Genomic DNA, 20,925 nt, shown 5'->3' with positions numbered 1-20,925 from the left:
TCTCTTATTCCAAACTGCTAAAACACTTGAGTTACAAATCTGCATGGGTTAAGGGAGGCAAAGGAATTTTTGGAGTCACCTACCTGGCGTGCCTTGGTCTAAGCAAATTCTAAATGGGGGCTTTGAGTGACTGCAGTCACACTCACCTGTCTTCCACGTGCTGGTGTAAATGTGGCCTCTCCATCGTGTGGAGATAAAGGGAGTCGGTTGTCTTAATCTGACATGCTTGTATACTCAGATACTTGAATATGTGCACTTTGCCCTTTGTGCAAATCTACGGAGAAATTAATAATACATATTTGTTTTCCAATGGCGAAACAAAATGTAAACACTAGACCTGTGACTCTGTATATTTTCATTTTTGCGTTTTCATTTTAAGTAACACTTCAACAATACACACCAAATTTGAGAATTTAAATTTCCAAAAATTAAATTTTAATCTCCAAAACATATAAGAATTTAAGCAATCATGTCTTCTAGATTCTACTTTGAATAGAAAGCCATCCTAACAGAAATGTGTCAAAGTCTAAACAGTGTAAAAAAGTAGAGAAGCCGAATCCCTGACAGAGTAACATTCCAGTTCTGGAAGCATTCGATTTGTTCACACACTTAACAGCTGAACTTGGAACTTCTCTCTAAATAACCAACGATCGTGTATGAAATGTTTAAACTCCGTTTCTCAGCTCACATGAAAGTGAGGGATATATTACTCCACTGATAAGCCATATACCCCATGAAGGAGTTTCCAATGCATGTCCAAATGCTAACCCACTCAAACCTTTAATTCTAGGATTGCAGTGATCAGAACAGGGAGTCAAACGCTGGTAAACGGACTCAACGTAGCAGAAGACACCTTCCTGTTGTCGGATTCACCCAAGGTTTCATCTTTCAGAGGTTGTGATCATGTCCAAACCGATATTAATTCAGCAGAATATCCAAGGCCCAGCTCTGCTGGGAGTTGCCCACGCGCTACTGAGAGCGCACCCCTCGGGGGGAGCAGCTCTGCCGCCATCCCTCACCTGCGCTGGAGGAGACTGCAAAGGGTTGTTCTCAAGCAGTAACACTTGCAGCTGTTTCATCTCTCTAAAACAAATGGGAATCACGAGCACTTTATTGCAGGAAAAGTCAAACTTTACCAAGGGAAGATCTACTAGTTCTAAAGAACAGGGAAAAGAAAAAAGAAAAAAAAAAAAAGAAAAAGAACAAATTCAGAAAGCAAAAAGATTATGTGGCTAAACATTCAAAAACTCATTCTCTGCTTACCAGGAAAAACATCAGTTAGCATGATCAAAGCAAGCTATGCGCCAGGAATATACGGTATGTGTATAAAATATTTTACTAAAGGGGAGGGGGAAATCTTTCATCGGGAGGGCAATAATTTTAAATTGTTGTGAGTTCTGACAAGAGCTAGAAACACTCTTGACATTTACAATATCTATTGTTTAGAAAGTCCTTTCTTCCAGCAAAACAATCACATAAGCCATACCACATAGGACATGTTTATGTTTTAACTTCAATTGTGAGCTTATGAACAATGGGCTAATCATAAAATATTCTTATCTAGTCAACGTATTTGGTTACAAGAAATATGTTCATGATTTTTTAAATTTCATGTTAAGAACTAAATGCTATCTAATTCGGAATGTTGCCGTGGACCCTGTAATCCTGATTTGATGAGGCTCAATTCTACTGCTTTTTCACCGTCTTCTGCAGTTCCACAAACAAGACAGAACATTATATTTAGCTTAAAGTCCCCACCCAGTGGCATAGTAAACACTCAGTAATTTCAAGCATTCCAACCGACATTGGCAGCTGCAAGGAACAAAGTCAAGTATGTTCCATGGAGCAAAGGGGCTGAGCAACACCAGGCATGTAGGGTGACACAGGGCAAAGCGCTAAGATCTGTGCGTCAGACACTCGGGCGGGTTCATGTCAGAAGGGGCCTCAGCGTGTTTATTACAGGACATGGGAAAGGGTGAAATACAGGGCTTTCGAAGACGCAAGGAGCTCCGAAGCAGAGGACAGGCAGGCATGATATAAAGGGACACACAGCGAGAATTCCCACAATTCCTCCCCTCCCCCTCGTATGCCTGAGGGTTGTCACTGACTCGCTGTGCTAATTCAGGTTCCACAAACAAAGATGCTCTTAGCAACCGGTATCTCTTCTCCTGTTCACCTGGCTCTGGGCCTCTGGGTGTGTAAGGGACTTTCCTTGTTTCATGCCTTAGTGAATTACTTTGTATTTAAAAAATGGAGTCAAGCGGACTCAAGTGGTGGAAGAGAGGCCAAAGAGCATCCAATTTGGCAGGTCCCAAGCTCAGCTCTGTGTCAACTTCCCTGAGTAGTCCCTGCCCAAACCCAGTCCCACCCTCTGCCCCCAAGAGCAGGGCAGATGACGTGCCCCGCTCCCTGCTCCTCTGGGACGCTGCCTTGATGAAGGCTCCGTGAGCGGTGGCAGGTGTAGGAGAGAGGGAGGAAGGGAATCCAGACGACAGCATGGAATCAAGAAAATCAAAGGAAAAGGGAAAGTAAGATCCCTCTCACTTCGTAGTTTATTTCTAAAACAGGACTAAGGCTTAGAGGGATTTATATAGGAGAGAATATCTCCTTGCGGTAACCCTTAGTGATTTTTTTTTTAAAGATTTTATTTATTTGTTTGACAGAGAGAGATCACAAGTAGGCAGAGAGGCAGGCAGAGAGAGAGGAGGAAGCAGGCTCCCCACTGAGCAGAGAGCCCGATGCAGGGCTCGAACCCAGGACCCCAGGATCATGACCTGAGCCGAAGGCAGAGGCTCCAACCCACTGAGCCACCCAGGCGCCCCAACCCTTAGTGATATTAACCCATCTCTGAGACTGTTAATTTTATTCACTAAACTTAGGTTGGCAAATTCATGGTATGGCCGTCCATACCAAAATTTACCTGGACTCTGGATCTTTAGAAAGTCTTTGCCGCTAAAGATGAAGACCTTTAAGCAAGACTGAGGGTTAGTTCCTGGCAGTTGTACCAGGAAGGGGAGAAGAGGCAACTTAAATAAGGTAAATAAAGGGGCGCCTGGGTGGCTCAGTGGGTTAAAGCCTCTGCCTTCGGCTCAGGTCATGATCTCAGGGTCCTGGGATCGAGCCCCGCATCGGGCTCTCTGCTCAGCAGGGAGCCTGCTTCCCTTCCTCTCTCTCTGCCTGCCTCTCTGCCTACTTGTGATCTCTATCTGATAAATAAAATCTTTAAAAAAAAAAAAAAAATTCTAAAAAAAAAAAAAATAAGGTAAATAAAGTAAGAATGGTTTTTATAATGACTATTCCTGTTAATTGCAGTTTGGAACACAATTACCATCTTAGTTTGGGCAAACGAGAGCCTGGCAGTTTCACAACAAGAAAATGGGGTGGGGGTGGGGGGGACGGTGATGATAACTCCAGCCCAGGAATGGTGAAAAGAAACAGGGCAGGAAAAGGGAGAAGAAAAAGAAAATCCAAGGGATCTTCTGTTGCAAAGAAGGTCAATGACTGGCTCCTTTAATCTTAACTCTGTCCATTCTGGTCCTAGAAAAAACAAAATATGGTCTCCTCATTGCAGTATTTATAGTAAAACCACCACAAAATTGATATGGGTAATTAGGCCACAGACTTGTTCTCCCTTCTCAGATTGAAAGCATATGGGGAGGGGTACTCACAGAGGAAAAACAAGTAAATATGGGAAGTCTTTAAATTCACTGCCTGAAAGCACTATCAATGCTCTTTTGTTAATAGATTTCTCCAGAGTGAAGCAAAAAAGAAACTTGATATTCAGGAAGTTATTAAAAAAAAAAAGAAAGATTTTTCTAGTAAACTGAAGTTTTAGTTTTGAATATATTTTTAAAATATTAAACCTGAGAAAACACAATTATAAAAAGGATAGAAATGGTTTAACTGATCTTTTCAAGAGAAAGGAATGCTCTTAAGGTAAGAGTGTAGGGAGTGCTGAGAGAAAAGAAAAACCTCGGTTTGCAGACACACCGTTGAAACGTTTCTAAATATTATAGGCATTGGTGAAATGACTCTACTACATTTTTCCTTTGAAAATGAGAGTTTGATGATCTGTAATGATTTTTCAATGATTAGCATAAGGGCTACAATTAGAGGCTAGTTTTCTTTAATGTCACAAAAGGTTTAAATGCTTACAAATGTGTAGTTAGTAAGAGTGTTTCCCTTTTGTACTTGCTCAAACCAAGAAAAACCATTTCCATTCAAAATGGGTTAGCCAATGACAGAATGAAAAAAATCAATGTTTTCATACCAAATTATCTCAAGTAATAAATTAATACATCATTGTGCCGAGAGAGTTTCTAATTCTACTTCTTTAAAAGGCTGGTCAGTGCAGGAAAGGCGATGGATGGCAGGTAGGCATTCAAACCTCCCATCTATAAAGCACACTGCATTTCATAAAGTTCTTTCCCTTCTGTGAGCTTCATCTGCTTGCCTTCAGGCCAAAGATCAAGATGCACGAAGAGAATAATAAAAGTCAGGCAGTTCTCGACTAGCTGCCGACGTATCACATTAACCAAATGCTTTCGTTCTTGTTTCCAAATATGTGCTTTTGCTCTGAGGTATATTTTTAAATATATATTTGAAACCCGGTATGCCTAGTGGCCCTAAATGAAACTGATGGAAATCAATGTGATCTTTGAAAATGAGAATACGTGTTTGGGAAAGCATTCAATATTTTACGGCTCTTCAAATCATTCTGATTCAAGTCTGAACAAGAATCCCCAAAATAGGCAATTCAGATCCACCACCATCTACAAAGCTGCTAGTCAAGGCTCTGAAGGGTGCACACTTTCTGAAGAAATGCATCTTTTTCTTTGAACTCAGAGACGAAGTATCGGAGGGACATACTGTAGGAGGGACATACTTCCCTTCCCATACAGGGAAGGGTCTGCCTAAGGTTGGCTCCTGAGCAGGGAGGTCCTGAGGGGGCAACCAGTCTCACCGCTGAGGTTCTGGAGGATCCTTGCTTCTGGCCTTTGGGAGACTCACCAAAACTACCAGTGACATTCGTCCAAGGACCACTCAGCAGGGCTAGTACCCTCACCTGAAGCATAGGGGGTGGCTCCCAACCAGGGTGACCAGGTGTCTAAAGCCAGAAGTCCTAACAGCTGGGTCTACAAGACCAAGCACATCACCTACAGTGTTAGCTCGATGTTCCAGAACATCACACATCCATACCAAAACGATTCATGCTGCCTCCTGTTATGAGCTGAATCATGTGTCCCCAGTTTTCCTACGTTGTTGGAGTCCTAACTCCCAGGACCTCAGAAGGTGACTGTGTCTGGAGATAAGGCCTTCAAAGGAGTCATCAGGTTAAAAGGAGGTAATTTGAGTGGGCCCTAACCCAATACGACTGTTATAAGAAGAGAGGGTTAGGACAGAGACACAGAAGGAGGATGCTGTGAGGACAGAGGGAGAAGCGAGCCATCTGTAAGCCGAGGACAGAAGCCTCAGATGACACCTTGGTCTTAGATTCCTGCCTCCAGAATTGTGAGAAAATAAATTTCTGATGTTCAAGCCACTCAATCTGTAATACTTCGTTTCGTGAGCCCGAGCAAACCAACATGCACACACAGCCTTAAACAGGAGAATGATTGCATTGCTGTACTCTTTGAGGAAAATTAAAAGTTGAATATTAACTTTTCTGTTAACTGCATGTGAAATTCATATAATTCATATTCATACAATTAATTAATAATTAATATCATTAGGCATACACAAACATGACTAGACAAACTACCTTCTTCACATAAGTGAACAAAAAAACAAACAAAAGAGAATAAGCATCTCCTGGTTTATTCTTTTTTACCTTGTGGTAAAACTTTAAGGTAATTTCTTCTGACATTCAGTTCCCGTAGAGATTTCAACTGACCTATCTGCTGGGGCAAGGCTGTGATCTCATTGCAGCTGACATCCTGCACCAAAAAGCAAAGGCAGAAATGATAAACACCCTTTTCCAGGAAATCAAACATTTCATGTGAAAGCTTCTTAAGGAATTTACATATGAAGACAATTATTCAAGGACCTTTTTATCTTGGTCAGTACATCCCTGGCCAAGTAAGGCTTAGCACAGAATAGAAAAAGAAAGTGTACCATTTTGAACATCCTCTGAGGAGAAAAAAAGAGGAGAAAGGAAGGATGTGTGCAGTATTTGGGGCTATTCTGAGGGCCTCGTGCCTGCTGCACTCATGGGCTTCAATCTCCTAATTCTCATGACAGACCCATGAGGCAGCATTCACAGCTTAACATTAACAGTCAGAAAAACGAGGCTCAGGGAGGTTATGTCAGGTGTCCAAGGCAGTCAACACTTAGAACGAATGCCCGCCCACTGTTAAGCCACTATCCCGCAGTGCCTTGAAATAGAAGGTTACATATTCTACTTACCAAACACTCACATTTTACAGTGAGAAACTATGACTATTAATGCATCTTTTGGAAGCACTATTTATGTAAGACGGAGCTCTTACTGGAAGGCTGGGAACTTGATGGACCTAAAAACCTTTAAGTACATTTTACAATCAAGACTGTGGGGCATGTGGATGATGTCTTTTTTTATACTGAAACACTAATATCCCATTGGTCGTTGATTGGAACCACCTCTCAACACAGGCAAAATGAAAGTTATGACATTTACAATCCGCTTATTCTCTCTCTCCATCCCACTCTTCCTCCTTCTCTGGAAGCTCTGCTCTGTTCTTCCTCCCCTCACCCCAGCTACTCTCCACTCCAGAGCCACACTCCCTCTCCTGGGACACCATAATGGTCTCTTTGATTGGTTCCTTACATCGGTCTGCTGCCCAGACCCATCTTTCCCAGAGCTACCAGAGTGTGCATTTCACTACGTCACTTACCAGCTTAGACATTTGCAACAGCTCCTGGGAAACCCACCCAACTCCGAGGCAGGGCCCAGCTGCCATGGTTCAGATCTGCTTCTCCAGCACCATCTCTCTGAAAGCCTTTCCTCGCATCCTCAAGCCACGTCCTTACCAATTGCTGTCGCCAGCATGTGCCATGGTGTTTCATGGTCTCAAACCTGTTCAGGCTCCTCCCTGTCTGGTGTGCCATTTCCCAAGACTGTCCTCTTGTCCCACCTACATCGTCCAAGATTTAATTCAAGGATCACTCCTCTCTGAGACCTCTTAACCACGCCCCCGCCCTGAACTAACACCCAGGCAGAATGACCACTTTTTCCTCTGTGGCCCTATGCATAATCTATTACTGTATTCATATGCTCACACATTTGCTCTTATGAGCCTGTCAGGTCCTAGAGGGAAGATAACGGGTCTTATTCACTCCATCTTCCTGGTGCCGAGCAGAATGCCAGATATGAAGTAATGAATCAATAAATATTGGGTGAAATTTCTGAAGTCCTTTTCTGTTGACACTCTCACTCTGCCTCATGACTGGAACCCCAGGGTGCTCCAACATAAATACCGATCCCTTGCAGGTCCTGCTTGAAAGGGCAGAATCACAGATATACTTGGGCTAGGTTTGATCCCATTGAGACTGAGTCTTTAAATTCCCACACATCACTTCTGAACCTACAACCCCCGCCCCCCCTGCTTCACAAGGCAGCAAAGCAGTTTCATATTCACTCAGAGGAGAACTCACCATGGACCCAATCCCAGCAACCCCAGGGCTCTGTGTAAGAGCAGGACTGTGCAGGACACAAGGGATCACTGGCCTCTTATCCCTTCTCATCTGAAAATCCTCAGGTGACCTGCCAATCTGGAAGGTCACAAGGCTGCCAACTGAGTATCACTTGCCGAAGAGGACTAAAACCACTCCGGCTACCGGGAAGGAAGAAGTCCTCTGCAGAGACTGAGTCTACTACACAGCTCGATCAGCCGCGGTGCTGCTCTGAGCTCCACGTCCAACTGAGGCGAGGTGGCGTGTGACAGGCTCACAGCATTGGGTGTGCAAGGGCCTCACCCCCAGGCTGGCTGTGGATGCAGCCCTCCTGGCCCAGAAAAGCCACATGGAATTCCATGAAAAACATCCCTAGTGTTTAAAAACAAAAACCCATGAGTACATCTGCAGAGAAATAAGAGTCGGAGGAAGGAATTACAAAATTAAAAGGTCCAGAGATGTGTTCAGTCACTTTGAGTCTCTCACTGAGTCAGTAAATAATTCTGTGTCTCTGCATATACTTCCATATACCAGAAGGAGAAAGTGAAATGCTACCTTTTCCCGATGACGACGGCATCTGATCAGTCACAGATACCCACAACCAAATCTTTTCAAAGAAACCTTTATCTTTCTGTCAGCCAAGTCACAGATAAGCAAGAGGTGCCATTCCATTCTCTTTGAGAAGAGCCCTCACGTAAAGGGTACACAGGTAAGCACTAGCAATGTATGAGAGTGAATCATTCTATTGAACTCGCAGGCAGGCACAGTCACACTGGTGATGGCTGGCGGGAGGGAGGGGGTCGTGAGGGAAGAAACAGTGGGAATTTTCCATCTCTCGAGAGAAGTTATGTTACTGACATCTACAGTTAAGTTTTTATAAGTCTGTGAGGGACCACATGAGAAAGACCCTTTTTGCAGTTTATGGTCATCAAATTTTTTATATGAAACTGACAATTTTCAGAAGTTTCAAGAACAGAATTTTTTTTTAAAGATTTTATTTATTTATTTGACAGAGAGACACAGGGAGAGAGGGAACATAAGCAAGGGGAGTGGGAGAGGGAGAAGCAAGCTTCCTACCAAGCAGGGAGCCCCATGCCGGGCTCGATCCCAGGACCCTGGGCTCATGACCTGAGCCAAAGGCAGATGCTTAATGACTGAGCCACCCAGGCACCCCAAAGGGACAGAATTCTTTAAAACATCATTCTTTTATTTTCTTTTATTATTTATTTTGAGGGGGGAGGGGCAGCAGGAGAGAGAATCCCAAGCAGACTCCCTGTTGAGCTCGGAGCCTGACATGGCGGTCGATCCCAAGACGTGGAGACCACAACCTGAGCCTAAATCAAGATTTGGATACTCAACCAATGAGCTGTCCAGGTGCTCCCCAAAAATTGCTCTTTTAAAAAAAGGAGGGGAGAGGGAAACAGAGATAACAGATATATTCAGGCAACTTACTCACAGCATAAAGTCTCATTCAGTCTTATCCTATTTTGGGGGGGGTACTATATTCACCTTGTGTTTTGTTGCTTACCCTATGGTTAGCCAGAAAGGGTATGCCTGTTTCCCTAAATATAATGTAGTTTTTTTTTCCTAACACGTATTTCTTTTCTTTTTGTATTTTTTTAAAGATTTTTAAATTTATTTTACAGAAAGAATGATCACAAGTAGGCAGAGAGGCAGGCAGAGAGAGGGGGGGAAGCAGGCTCCCCGCCGAGCAGAGAGCCTGATGCGGGCCTCGATCCCAGGACCCCAAGATCATGACCCAAGCCGAAGGCAGAGGCTTTAACCCACTGAGCCACCCAGGCGCCCCTCCTAACACGTTATTTCTAACATAATAGCTTTATAAAGGAAAAACAACTTCCCTCAGCTATATTTAAATGCTTATGTACTAGTAAAGAAAGCCATTACCCAATTCACACTTAGAAAAAAAAAAACCATAATGATAAAGAGTTTTTCCTTCTGACCTACAGGATAGGACATATGTAGACAATTAGAACACAAAGTCCAATTGTCCATTTACATTTAGAAGGGTGTACAGTGAAGGTCAAATTATTTTAATAGTATTCTGCTGTCAGTAATTTCCTGTCCTGCCAAAATAATGAGGGGGGAAATGCCCAGGCACATTTAGCAAGAAAGCAAGGTAAAGACTTTTCACGATTGTATAATCAATACTGTAGAAACTATGCAAAACTCTATTGCCTCCCAGTTACTGAAACTTGCTAAATTTTAAAGAGCTATGAATTTCATCACAAAAATAAAAAAACTTTGTTGTTGTTGTTTTTTTTTTAAGATTTTATTTATTTATTTGACAGAGAGAGAGATCACAAGTAGGCAGAAAGGGATGCAGAGAGAAAGAGGAGGAAGCAGGATCCCTGCCAAGCAGAGAGCCCGATGCGGGGCTCGATCCCAGGACCCTGGGATCATGACCTGAGCCGAAGGCAGAGGCTTTAACCCACTGAGCCACCCAGGTGCCCCAAGGTATGGGTTTTTAAATGTGGAGTTCATTTTAAAAAGATAACATTTAGGAAAATAAATTTAATAAATAAATAACACCAATGCCTCATACTTTAGTGAGAATTTGCCAAGCTATGAATTCCAGATTCAGTGACTTCTTAGAAGAGCCAAATGAATCCCTTCTGAATTTTCTATTAGTCCCTAAGCTATAACTCAGAAAATACTTATTACAAGCTTCAGTGAATCAGATTACCATATATTTACTGTTATAATATTGCAAATGTATAGGTAAGCCAAAAAGAAATCATAAGGATGTCATAAATGTTTACTAATTCTATTCTTTTTTATACAGAAATGAATCTAATTATTAAATATTAACATAAATACTCGCACTTCAGTTGTTATGGACCAGCCAGTCTAATTTAGTCATTGAGATAAAAAAAACAAAATATAATATTTTAACTATGACTTAAAATATACTTTTCTCTCACTGGTTTAATCAACATGTTTTTGGGTAACCAAAGGAAAAACTTCAGAGTCATTTCATGCCAGCTCTTCCAGGCAATAAAGGAAGTCTCTAGAAGTCTTTAATGCACATTGGAGACTAATATATTTTTGTTATTAAGTGCCAGTTGTTAATTTACCATTCAGGATGCAAAAATGACAAGGATTTAAAACATCAGATTAATTCAGATTATTAAATTAGGTAATATTCACTTTCAGAAAATAATATTAAAAAAAAGAAAAAAAAGTGTTTTTTTTAAGGAGTAACCTCTAATAAAAACCAACACAACTACTGAATACTGACTGGGTCAAGATGATCTTAGTTAGGGAAGATATCCAGTGAGACCGGGCCACCCTGTGGAAATGCACGTGGTATTCTCATGAGCTACCTTGCTCTGACTCTCCGGCTTTCAAAAACCTAGTATGGTTAAAAAATTGCTGAAGTCATATTTTTGTAATCAATGTAGCTCTTTATTTAACTGAGGAAATGCAAACATTCTGACAGGAAATTGAAGCTATTAGCTCCCATCATGGGATCGTGTTGTTTTGGGGGGAAATGTCTGTTGTATGATTCACTGTGTAACTTGAGGTAAATGTCTTAACCTAACTGTGCCTATGAAAAAAGAAGTGGCAAAGATTAAAAAAATCCAAATTTCCTTGCGATATTAGGAAAATGCATTTCTCATAACAGAAATAATGAAGAGTTTTTGAAAGATAGATACTTAACTCCCTTAGGAATAATGTCAATTTTGATTTCTTAGCAATCAGACACCTCAATGCTTGTAGCCAAAACTTTTTTTTTTTTTAAGAAAAATCAATATGCTCATTTAAACTCAAGACTTTCTCAAGAAACCACTGGTATGATAAATTACCACCTCTCAATGCTTACTGGAAGTCTCCTTCCAGTATAAAACTCTACTTCACACCCTTTCACATACCCACAAACATCTATCCCACCCCAGTGCTCTTCAACAGAATGGATCTTACACAAGCCAGGGATTTCTAACTGTCCCACAGAAACTAGAGACATTAGGAGGCATCTCCAGAGACTGCAAGTAGAAAAACGATTATGGCAGACACATGAATTTATGTCTCCCCTACACCCAGCCCAGAGGCTGGAATGCTGTGGATGAAAATGAAGAAGGGATTTTCCTCAGAAGCAGGCCAATACACCCTGTGTCTATAATCAATCCTTGAATTCAAACTCCCCACATAAATAAACATTTCATGAAAAGAGAATAAAAATGAGATGTCTAATCACAGTAAATGCACCTTTCTATCAGTTATTACTTGTGTCAGACCCTGTTAGCTTTTCAGTGGTCAGAGCAGGTTTCTGGATCATGGATACTATGTTCACTTACATGGAGGTAAGAGCTGGAAGCCACAATTTTCACTGCCTGAGTTGGGGAAAGACAAATGGAAAGAAACCACATGACAGCTAGAGCATCTCTGGACCCCAGGATGTCAGCTTGCACAGAGAACCATGAGGAAACTCACCTTCACTGTGCTCTAATTCGGTGTGCTTGTCTTCGCAGCTGTCTGAGATTTATAACATAGGCCATTCACCCGGCATCTCTTACCAAATACTCAACATGCCTTTTCGTTCAGGCATGGTTTGACAGTAAAGGAACCATGTCTCCAAATGTTAATGTGGTTTTGATGGGTAAAACAAGGTTTAGTCAATACGAGAATGTTCTACTGACCTTCCCGGACGGCCTTTAGTTCCTCTACGAGGAAACTTCCAGACAGACACTGCCCCTATTTTTGTAACATTCATTCTCTGATTCACTTTTGGCTGTTTGTGCTCTGCCCCAACTTTAATGGGAAAACCACTGCAAGGTGAACCAGGAACTCAACTAAGAAAACATGGCCCCCCTCACGAGACATGTCATCTAGAAGAAGACCTAGCAAGCACAGCTGTGTGACACTGTTGACAGGGTTGGGGCTTTCATCATACAGAACTGGTTTTCATCCCAGCTCCACCACTCCATAGTCCCACAGCTTTGGGTACGTAATTCTGAAACTCAAACTTATCTACAGAATGTAGACACGATATCTACATTGCTGAGTCACTGTTAAGATTATATAAAATAATCCAGGTCATTTACCTAGCAGAATGCCGAACATATAGTAGGTGCTCAGTAAACGTCAGGGCTTTTTCCCTTTCTCTTACAGAAAGAACACCCAGATACAAAGACTTACAAAGCAACATATAGATTACAGCTACAGCTCTGAGAGTACCAGAGGGACAGAAGTAATTCAAAGTGGCCAAGAGAGTTGGAAAGGTCTAGATCATTCCCATCAGAAATGACCCTAGAGGGGCCAGTGCCACAGAGCTAGGATTCCTTAAATTCTCTGGCACCTGAAACAACATGGTTTCATGTTGTTTCTCTCCTGGCCTCTCTTTGATTCAAAAAGGGACATCTCAATAGGTATTTCTTAATGGTTTCTTCATGGAAGGAGGATCAACTTTGTTCTCTGCACAATCTCAGATGGCTGGATGAGCCAGTCACTGCATGGCAATGGTTTTTGTTTTATTTTCAGATAACTGTGATATATTTAAGATGATAAGATGGCGGTTTCCAATTTTAGTTCCTGTTAAAAATTAGAGAGGACTCCCCCTTTCTTGCAGAGAGCTAGAGTTTTTTTGTTTTTGTTTTTTGGCCAATGAGGACTCTGCAATACTCCCACTTGGAAGAGGAGAGGGTTTACGACTCCATTTAGTATATTCTTCAAGTCTGATGTGCAATTTAAAATATTTCTTCCAAAATAGTTAAACAATGCTGAGAGCCTGATAAGCAGAGTGATTTTATCAGCACTTAATTGTCTTAAGGTACTCTGAATCCTTGGGTGGAGGAGGGGAGCTGACTCCCAAATTTTTTAAGAGTTGGTTACCATGTAACTATAAAACAAAAGCCCCCACAGCAAGTCTAGAATTACTCGAGGATCTCCAGGGAATTTTTTTCCAACTGATAGCTAAAAATCATTTGACATGATTACCTATAGTAGCACTACTATTTTTTTTAAGATTTTATTTATTTATTTGACGGAGAGAGACACAGCAAGAGAAGAAACAGAAGCAGGGGGAGCAGGAGAGGGAGAAACAAGCTTCCCGCCAAGCAGGGAGCCCAATGCAGGGCTTGAACCCAGGACCCTGGATCATGACCTGAGCTGAAGGCAGATGCTTAACGACAGCCACCCAGGCACCCCAGTAGCACTACTATTTTAAGCAAAAAGAGATGAAAGATAAATAAGAGCGGATGGAAACTAATCTTTTTTTAGGCTGTGACCTTAAGCAAGGCCAGTCACCCTTTGTGGTTAAATAAATGGCAACTGATTAAGTATTCACCAAAGTCAGAAATAAATGCTTTTCACAAAGATTATGCCTGCTTGCACAGTTCAAGAACACAGGCTCCAGAGCTGCCCCAGCCATACATGGCTATTGAGCATGAGAAATATGGCTGGTCCAACCAGTGAGATGCTGTCCATGTAAAGTATATACTGGACTTCAAAGACTTAATATAAGAAAAATATAAAATATCTCATTAACTTAATATTGCATACATGCTAAAATAATATTTTAGTCATCTTGCATGAAATAAAATATATTACTAAAATTAATTTTACTTGCTTTTTAAAAAAAAATGGCTACCAGTACATTTAAAATTAGATTTGCTGACAGCAATTAGGCAACCAAAAGAAATAAAGCCATCCAAATTGGCAAAGAAGAAATTAAACTGTCACTATTTACACATGACATGATACTCTATATAGAAAACCCTAAAGACTCCACCAAAAAACTACTAGAACTGATCAATGAATTCAGTAAAGTCTTGGGATATAAAATCAATGTGTAGAAATCTGTTGCATTTCTATACACTAATAATGAAGCAGCACAAACAGAAATTAAGAAACTAATCTCACTTACAATTATACCAAAAATAAAAAAATACCTAGGAATAAACCTAACCAAAGAGGAAAAAACATTGTACTCTAAAAACTATAAAACATGGATGACAGAAATTGAAGAAGACACAAAGAAATGGAAAGACATTCCATGCTCATGGATTGGAAGAACAAATAGTTAAAATATCTATACCCAAAGCAATCTACACATTTAATGCAATCCCTATCAAAATACCAACAACATTTTTCACAGACCTAGAACAAACAATCCTTAAATTTACATGGAACCACAAAAGACTCCAAAATTGCCAAAGCAATCTTAAAAAAGCAAAGCACAGGTGAAGGCATCACAATTCCAAACTTCAGGTTATATTACAAAGCTGTAGTAATCAAAACACTATGGCACTGGTACAAAAACAGACATGTAGATCAATAGAACAGAACAGAAAATTCAGAAATAAATCCATGATTATATGGTCAATTACTCTTTGACAAAGTAGGTAAGAATATCCAATGGGAAAAAGTCTCTTCAACAAATGGTGTTGGGAAAACTGGAGAGTTTACATGCAAAACAATGAAACTGGACAACTTTTTTACACCTTACACAAAAATTTAAAAATGGATTAAATACCTAAATGTGAGACCTGAAACCACAAAAATCCTCAAAGAGAGCACAGGTAGTAGGGTCTCTGACATAACCCATATCAATATTTTTCTAGATATGACTCCTGATGCAAGGGAAACAAAAGCAAAAATTAACTATTGGGATTTACATCAAAGTAAAAAGCTTCTGCACAGCGAGGGAAACAATCTACAAAACTAGAAGGCAACCTACTGAATGGGAGAAGATATTTGCAAAGGACATATCCGGTAAAGGGTCAGCATCCAAAATACGTAAAGAACTTATACAACTCACCACCCCAAAATACCAAATACTCCAATTTTAAAAAGGGGCAGAAGACATGAACAGACATCTCTCCAATGAAGACGGCCAAACATAACCAACAGACACATGAAAAGATGTTCAACATCACTCATCATCAGGGAAATGCAAATCAAAATGCAATGAGGTATCACCTCACACCTGTCAGAATGGCTAAAATCAAAAACACAAGAAACAACAAATGTTGGTGAGAATGTGGAAGAAAAGGAACTCTTGTGCACTGCTCCTTTTTCAGTGGAGTGCAAACTGGTACAGCCACTGAGGAAGACAGCATGGAGGTTCCTCATAAAGTTAATAGTAGAATTACTCCTGATCTAGCAATCACACACTACTGGGTATTTACCCAAAGAATATAAAAATACTAATTCAAAGGGCTACATGCCCCCCGATGTTTACTGCAGCATTATTTACAATAGCCAAACTATGGAACACACACACACACACACACACACACACACACACACACAGGAATATTATTCAGCCATAAAAAAGAATGGAATCTTGTCATTTGCAGAGACGTACGTGAAGCTAGAGTGTTATGCTAAGTGAAATAAGTCAGGGAAAGACAAATACCATATGGTTTCACTCATATGCAGGATTTAAAAAACAAATGAGCAAAGGAAAAAGAGAGAGAGAAAGAAAGAAGCCAAGAAACACTTTTAACTAGAGAGAACCAATTAATGGTTACCGAGGGGAGGTTGGTAGGGCGACAGATGAAATAGGTGATGGGGATTAAGGAGGACACTTATCGTGATAAGTACCAGGGGGTCTGTCAACGTGCTGAATCACTATTTTGTGACCTGAAACTAATATAACACTGTATGTCTACTGCATTGGAATTAAGAGAGAGAGTAGAGTAGAAGAAGAGAGGAGAGGAGAGGAGAGAATAGAGTAACATTTGCTGCTTTGCCTTATCTTCCCATCAGACAGTGCTGGGTGAGGGTGTTTAAGCTCTGGCCATAAGTCAGCTACACCACAGGGACCTTCCATACATCACGCTGTCTCTCTATCCTGGGGTTTTTGTTTGTTTGTTTGTTTTTTCATTTTTTAAGATGTCAAGATCTTGGACTAGATGCTTGTGAAACCCCTGTGGCTCTCACATTGTAGGATTCAAGGATTCAACCGTGACTGCTGGTGGAGAAAAGACAGCAGGAGCCAGTTGATGACAGTGTAATAAGTGGTTAGTCAGCACTGAACAGTTAGTGTAATGAAGAGGCAAGGTGGCCTTTGCTGGAGCTGGGCTCTGTACAGGCTGCCTAAGGAGAGTTCAAAGGGTCCCTTATGGCCACCCCACAGCTCAGGGGTCCCAAGGCTGTAGATGGTGCCATTCCACCCCTGCCGCAGTGCTAGCCCAGCAGCTGCCGGGAGCACCTGAGGAAAGCCCTGCTCTGGTGTAGGGCCGGCTCCAGGCTCAGCACTCGGGCCACCTCGTCACAGCTGGCAGCCCAGCAGATGGGGGGACATGCTATCGGCTTAAGCCCAGCATGCCGTGCGACAGCATCCCAGCTGCCAACAGGTTCCAGCAAACTGACCACGTTCCATGCGCCACCCAGCTGTGGGAGCCCAAGAAGTGAGAAAAACCAACCTGTGATTTATATTGTGTTTGTACGACTTAATCCAAATTCTAGCAGACCTGGATTTTGTGGTTTATCAGACTCCTAAAAAAAAGTATTTTTTAAAAAAAGAAAAAATATATCTGACTAGCAGTTTTGTTTTTTTTTAATTTTTAATTTTATATATATTTTTATATTTTTTATTTTTTATATATTTTATTATAAAATTTTATTTTATATATTATCTAATATATTAATATATTATACTATATTATAAATATATTTATGATTTTATTATGTATTTATATAAATTTATATGTTAGAGATTATATATTTATATATTTATATTATATATAAAACATATATATCATGTATATAAATTATATATGATATATACTATATATAAAAAGTTAAATATATTATATTTAATATACATAAACTCCTTATTGAACAAATCATTTGAGGATACATTCTCCCATTCACTAGGTTGCTTTCTTGTTTTGTTAATAGTTTCCTTTGCTGTGCAAAAAACTTTTTATTTTGGTGTAGACTCGATAATTTATTTTTGCTTTTGTTTTCCCTTGCCTTTAGGAGACATATCCATAAATACATTGCTCAGGCTATTCGATGTCCAAGAGATTACTGCCTATGTTTTCTTTTAGGAGTTTCATAGTTTCAGAGCTCACATTTATGTCTTTAATTCATTTTGAGTTTATTTTTGTGTATGGTCTAAAAAAGTGGTCCAAGTTCATTATTTTACATGGAGCTGTCCAGTTTTCCTAATACCATTAATTGAAAAGACTGTCTTTTCCCCATTGTATATTCTTGCCTCCTTTGTCATAGATTAACTGACCATCTAAGCATGGGTTTATTTCTAGGCACTCTATCCTCTTCCACTGATCTGTGTGTCTGCTTCTGTGCCAGTACCATATTGTTCTGATTACCACAGCTTTGTTAGCTATCTTGAAATCTGGGATTATGACGCCTCTGGTTTTGATCTTCTTTCCCAAGATTGCTTAGCTATTTGAGGAGACCCCTGCATCTTTATAACCAATTCCAACTTTGGTGTGAGCTAGTTGGAACAGGTGTCAGATACTACTATCACATAAGTCCTGAAGAAGATACTCTTTCTTCACCTTTAGTGCCTTTATACAGCAATAACTCATTTCTATGCTAAAACCAAAGCTGATACAAATATGATATGGGCGCTGTCACTTTCCTAGCCAACTCCCCATGCAGACTTGATGTAGGGGTCACAGCACTCTCTATCTGGGCCTCACAAATCATCACCATAATGCTCTACATGGCCCCAAAGAAATTAACTGCAGTTGGCACACAAGAGAAAAGTTATTGGCCCTCAGTGATCTAGACTCAGGTGCACACTTACAAACCCATCTCCACCCATCTATAAGGTTTTCTTTTCTTTTTTTGTCTCTGGGGATTTGGTCACATTTTAGAGTTCATCAATTTGGGGCAGTGGCTACTAAAAGCCTTACAGAATCAGAGCACTCTGTGTTTTCTGAATTAATTATCCATATTCATAAAGTATTTTTATTAACTTATCAACTTATTTGTACATTACTTTGCCAATTGAACCATAACTTGTCACAAATTTATATGCAATCTGAAAAAAAAAATGATCTAACTACCACACGATAACCTGCAAACTTCAGGAACTGTAAATCCTGTGAACTTCAGGAAGTGTAAACTACCGGAAACCTGTAAATTGCAGGAACTGTGTCTGCTACAGCAAAGCCAAGACTGTTCCTCTCTCCACTTAATGACTTCATCACGCACAGCCTTCCAGCAACATATGTGCCTCCCTGTCCAACTGTAGCAAAGAGTCTTTCTGACTACCTTGATAGACTACAACTAGTAAGCAAATAAAAAGAGCATCTTAAAAATCAGTAACATACCAACTCCATCAACTGTTTGAGCTGACCTATCTCTTCGGGCAGCGCTCCAAGTTTGTTGTTACTTGCGATTAAGACTTTGAGAGGCAGACCACACAGGCAGGCAGGCAGGGCAGACAGCTGATTTCGACTGCAAAGACAATACCAGAACACAGGTGAACATACGGGCCATGTCATGCTATTTCTGAATGTGAGTCAGCAAGAAGAAAGGAGTGATCCAAGAAGACATTTTACAAATATAAAAGGTCCAATAAAGTTTCTGCATGTGTCATAAATCCCAAATACAGAAGATAATGAAGTATATTTCTAAGAAAGAAAGACAGGGGCGCCTGGGAGGCTCAGGCAGTTGGATGTCCAGCTCTGGATTTCAGCTCCGGTCCTGATCTCAGGGTCCTGGAATGGAGTTCAGAGGGCAGTCTGCTTTTTTTTCTCCCTCTCCCTCTCCCTCTGCCCCCTGCCCGACTCTTGCACATGCTCTAAATACACACACACACACACACACACACACACACACACACACATATAAAATCTATATTTAACAGAAAGAAAGAAAGAAAGGCATAGGCAGTTCTGTGGGAAACAACTTTTTCCAGCACAAGGAACCCATCAAACCCCCTTGCAGAAGCGGAGTCCTTGGCCAGCCAAGAGGCAGACGGGCATCATGCCCTGTGCCACCAATAGCAACAGGAAGCTGGTGCCAACTGTTCTCTTCCTGACAATGTGAGCAGGAAACTCAGCAAGATCCAAGTACCATGAAGGCATCCTCCCGTCCGTGTTAGTAGTGATGGGGAAGGTCATTGTGCTGCAAGTTATAAAAGACCTTGAGCCCGATTTCCAACGTTTTGACTCTGCTTCCTTTTGCTAACACAAGAGCCACTGTGGTTAAGGTCTATTTGGGTGTCTGCAAGGGAGCTAATTAAAAGAAGAAAAAAGCTGGTGCCACCTAGGTGGCTCAGTCAGTTAAGTGTCTGCCTTTGGCTCAGGTCATGGGCCCAGGGTCCTGAGATTGAGCCCCACATGGGACTCCCTGCTCAGTGGGGGGCTCCCTCTCATCTATCCCTCCCCCAGCTCGTGCTCTCTCTCGCGCTCTCTCTCCCCCACATAAATAATAAGTACAATATTTAAAAAAATAAAAGAAGAAAAAATTAAAGTTGGCCTTCTGGCAAAAGTGAAGCTAGGGTCTCGAGGGGTTCAGTTTCACAGAGTACCCAGAAACTGCTCACATTCGGTTTCACAGAGGACCCAAAAGTCTGGCTCCAGGTCTCACTTCTGCTTTGCAGAAAGAGGTTTTCTACCGAGAAGTGTCTGAACTTCCTAACCTCCTATCATCAATGCCTAGTTTTTCTGAGAAATGGGAAAATAATGGATAAGTGAAATCCATGAACCATTTTATGGTATGTCAGTCATTTATTTCAACCTCCTCTCCCACGAAAAGCCCCTTCCCTGCCATCAAGTAAGGAGACAGAAGATTTTTAGTTTCCCTGCCTTTCTTTCCCTGGCATTCTGCTGATGAAGCCAATGACCAGGCTGTAAAATATCTAAAAATCTGTGTGTCAAGTTACTACAACTATTTAGAACTTGTTTTGTGTGTATGTGTGCACGTGCACAAAGCTTCCAAGGTTGTGGTACAGTGTACATGTATTTATGAACACACATAAATCAGTGTGGGAGAGAGGAAGGGACAGACAGCCTGAAAACACACTGGTGTTATTAGTAATCCTTTGAGGGGGATTAGATTACAATGAGTGCCTTTTTATTTTCTTCCTTATACTTTGCTGAATTTTCCAAAGTTCCTACGAAGTGCTTTTATAATTAAGAAATAAATATCACGGGGCACCTGGCTAGCTCAGTCTGCTGAAAGTCCAACTCTTGGTTTAAGCTCAGGTCATGACCGCAGGTTTGTGGGATGGAGCCCTGCATCAGGCTCAGTGCTCAGTGGGGAGTCTGCTTCTCTTCCTCCGTAACCCCCACTTGCGTGCTCTCTCTAAAATAAATAAATCTTAAA

At 41.0% G+C, this 20,925-nt stretch overlaps 1 protein-coding gene across 4 annotated transcripts in view; it reads right to left on the bottom strand.

The window, feature by feature from the left end:
• Nucleotides 1–20,925, bottom strand: part of LRCH1 (leucine rich repeats and calponin homology domain containing 1) — a 195,538-nt gene that overhangs the window by 59,407 nt on the left and 115,206 nt on the right. For all 4 annotated transcript variants that reach the window (XM_080798073.1, XM_080798076.1, XM_080798074.1 and 1 more), the window contains exons 3-6: nucleotides 18,924–19,050; nucleotides 5,831–5,936; nucleotides 1,020–1,156; nucleotides 147–274 (exon numbers count right to left, since the gene is read on the bottom strand). In XM_080798073.1, coding sequence (XP_080654199.1) covers nucleotides 147–274; nucleotides 1,020–1,156; nucleotides 5,831–5,936; nucleotides 18,924–19,050 — 498 coding nt within the window. The remainder of the gene's footprint in view (nucleotides 1–146; nucleotides 275–1,019; nucleotides 1,157–5,830; nucleotides 5,937–18,923; nucleotides 19,051–20,925) is intronic.

This window comes from Martes martes (genome assembly GCF_963455335.1).
Source record: "Martes martes genome assembly, chromosome: 3".
NCBI classification, from domain to species: Eukaryota; Metazoa; Chordata; class Mammalia; order Carnivora; family Mustelidae; genus Martes; species Martes martes.
Note: the sequence above shows the minus strand (reverse complement) of the source record. Positions and strands in the feature narration are given on the sequence as shown.